General features: G+C 32.6%; 1 protein-coding gene across 2 annotated transcripts; it reads left to right on the top strand.

Annotated features, from left to right (window-relative positions):
* The first annotated feature begins 456 nt into the window (after window positions 1-456).
* Window positions 457-3,206, top strand: LOC125777763 (piggyBac transposable element-derived protein 4-like). Of its 2 annotated transcripts, none has more exons than XM_049453312.1 (2): window positions 457-754; window positions 962-3,206. In XM_049453312.1, the coding sequence occupies exon 2, from the start codon at window positions 1,646-1,648 to the stop codon at window positions 2,990-2,992; it is 1,347 nt and encodes a 448-aa protein (XP_049309269.1). In that variant the 5' UTR covers window positions 457-754; window positions 962-1,645; the 3' UTR covers window positions 2,993-3,206. The 2 variants fall into 2 exon arrangements, with proteins under 2 accessions (XP_049309269.1, XP_049309270.1); XM_049453313.1 differs by having other exon boundaries at window positions 965-3,206.
* Window positions 3,207-3,424: the final 218 nt, after the last annotated feature.

Here is a 3,424-nt window from a genome sequence, read left to right on the forward strand (position 1 = left end):
CGTAATATCACACAATATCTGTTTAAGGTTAGGGGCGCTTAGTACATGCATTAGTATAATAATAAGGTTGGACAAAAGAAGCCTAATAAAATTATGAAACTACTTTTTTACAGTAATATTTTTTTTTACTACAGTTACCCAAAGGTTGTGTGATAAAGGTGTTGAGGCACTATTTCAACCGTAGTGGCTATAGCCAAAAATTATGGAATTTAATATTGTTATTATTTTAAAAATATACCTATACCTGCGTTTTGTGCTACGTTTATATAACTTGTAATAATATGTATATTTACGATAAAATTTACAAGACAATTATCTATAAATAAATTGAAAGTCGTATTAACAACCCCAAGTATAACAGCATTAATTCCTTAGCTAGATCTTTTAATGAACTTTTTACAGACGTCCAGTATCAGTAAATTTAAAGTAAATATATTTGGAGTTTATTCATTTATTAGTTTAACCCTGTAACCGGCGAGCCTGCCTTTAGACGGTGTATAATTAATATGTTGCTATGCAGCTCTTATATTTCAAATCTCTATTCCAACGGTAAATATCAGCAGACAACAACACAATTCTCTTATTGAAACAAATTACAGTAAGCATTAGTCATTTGATTGCAAATCGTTGAGTGCTAAAGTCAATTTTTTGACAAAGTGTGTAAAATAATTATTTGTGTATCAAGTGGAGTTTTTAAAATAGTATAAAATCGTTAAAATTCATGATTTGCGTGAACAAAAATTTTTTCATATAGGTAAATATATATTCTTTTATGTTTTGTGCTTTATTGTTAAGTTCTTAGCAAAACTTTGTTTGTAGCCGGTGAAAATTGAACACCGTCTAAAGGCGGATCTGCCGGTTAAAAGCAAATTTTGCATACACGTGGCTCTTGTCCATTTTCTTAATCATTTCATATTTCTTTAAACATTTTTGGGTTTTAAACATTCTGGGAAACAATTAGCAGTTTGAAAATGTTTTCACAAAGAAAAAAATTTCATTTCTCAAAATTAACTGATGAGGAAATTGAAGAACTCAAGTCTGAATTGGTGGATGGCACAGATTCAGAAGACGATTTCGCCGACGATAATGATGATTTGGAAGACCCAGACTTTCAATTACCAAACGTAGACTTTGCTACATTTCAAGAAGAATGGGATAGTGCAGATAACAATGATTTTGAAAATATCTTTAGAAATTCACAAAACCATCCGGCAGAAGTGCATAACAATGTGGAACAGCCTGACGAGTCTTTACCATCAAAACCTGGGAAAACAAAAACAAAACGGGCAAGATCCCCCTACCAGAAACTGAAGCTGGTGAAAGTCCAGTAGTATCCAACGCGGGGGGGTTTAGCGGAAATATAAGAGATATTTCCCTCCAAAATCCAGAGTTCAGAAAAATTTTATGGAAAAAAAAATTTCTTGAACTTGAAAAGAATGATGTAGTTTTTCAAGGAAACAAGGAATTGCCGCAACAATTCAAAGAATTAACCACACCATTCCGTTGCTTTAATTATTTTTTTAACGATGACTTGCAAAATGAAATTGTGTATCAGAGCAATTTGTATGCAAAACAGCAAGATGTTTCTACAAACTTTACTTTGACATCGTGTGATTTAAAAAAATATATCGGAATTTTAATTTATATGTCTGTGTACCGATATCCCAGTGTCGAGAGTTACTGGTCCAAACATTCTTTCGAGCCAGTTAGAAACGCAATGACTTCCAAACAGTTTTTTTTAATCCGAAAATATCTTCATTTCAATGATACCAAAAAAATGAAAAAACCACAGGAAGCAGGATTTGATGAATTGTATAAAATTCGTCCACTTATTGATAGACTCAATATGCGATTTGATTCTGTGCCAAAAACAGCTCGGTTGTGCATTGATGAACAAATGTGTTCAACAAAAATGTTGACAAAATTTCGACAATATATGCCCGCAAAGCCCCATAAATATGGCATTAAACTTTTTGTTCTTTGTGACTCGAATGGCTTTTCGTACAGATTTGAAGTATACAAAGGAGCTGGCGATAATAAAGTAATACCTAATACTCCTGATTTAGGATCAACAGCCAATGTAGTCATAAGGTTGTCAAATACAATTCCAGATTTCAAAAATCATATATTGTACTTTGATAATTTTTATACCTCTCTGCCACTTCTTGTTTATTTACGAAGCAGAGGAATTTACGCATTAGGAACCGTCCGATCAAACAGAATACCCAACTGCAAGCTGACAAGGGAAGTGGAATTAAAAGATAAAGAACGTGGATACTCAGAGGAGTTTGTTGGCCGTGCCTTTGGAGTAGACATATCTTGTGTTCAATGGAAGGATACAAAATATGTACGACTGGTATCCACGTATGCTGGAATTAAGCCATTTAAAACACTAAACAACAATTCACAACCCTTAAAAATATGCCGTTATGATCGGAAAAATAAATCATACGTCGATGTAGACTGTCCTAATATAATTAAAGAATATAACCGCCATATGGGTGGTGTTGATTTGATGGACAGTTTACTTGGTCGCTATCACATCAGAGTTAAGACCAAAAAATGGACTTTGCGTTTATTTTATCATTTAATTGATATGTCGATAGTAAATTCATACCTCCTTTTTCAGCGTATTCATGGAATTAACTGTAAAGATATTTATCATAAAAAATTACCAAATTTTCGTATTGAAGTGGCTGATGTACTTTGTCGTTATGAGGAGACTAACGCCAAAAGAGCCGTCGGTAGACCTCAGAGCCAAAGTCCACAAATACAAAAATTTAAGAAATCCTATGATCCACCAGCTGACATTCGTTTTGATGGAGTTGGACATATGCCTGACGTTTTGAGCCGCAGTGGCAAAAAAGTATGCAAACTTCGGGGATGTAAGTCCGAAACACAAATGTATTGTACTAAGTGTAAATTAAATCTGTGCCTCTCACACAATAACAAATGTTTTCAAATTTATCATCAAAACAATAAAAAGAACTGAAAAAAGTTTCAATTAAAATCATCCACTAATAAAAGTTTTTTATTACGTTACCAGGCAGGTCCGCCTTTTGGCGGTCAACATAATTTCTCACCTGGAAGGTAAGCTTAGATTTTTTTTTACCTTTTAACATTGACATAAGTTTTATTTAGCCAAAAACTATGAAAAGAAAATTTTTTTTTATCGAAAAAAAATTGGCCGGTTAGAGGGTTAAGTGTTATCAATGAAGTACCTCACACGTTAGTGTTTAATATTTAAGTAAAATTTTTCTCCAGAAATAATTAGAAAAAGAATGCCAAAAAAATGGCAGTATTGGATTTTTTTTTTTAATTTTCATGTTTATAAAAATAATTTTCGGGTTTGAAATAAAAAAGATATTAAAGAAGAAATGAAATACCTGAATACATCCGCCCAATGTTTCTATTATGGCTTCAC

This window comes from Bactrocera dorsalis, chromosome 3, assembly GCF_023373825.1.
Source record: "Bactrocera dorsalis isolate Fly_Bdor chromosome 3, ASM2337382v1, whole genome shotgun sequence".
Classification (NCBI taxonomy): domain Eukaryota; kingdom Metazoa; phylum Arthropoda; class Insecta; order Diptera; family Tephritidae; genus Bactrocera; species Bactrocera dorsalis.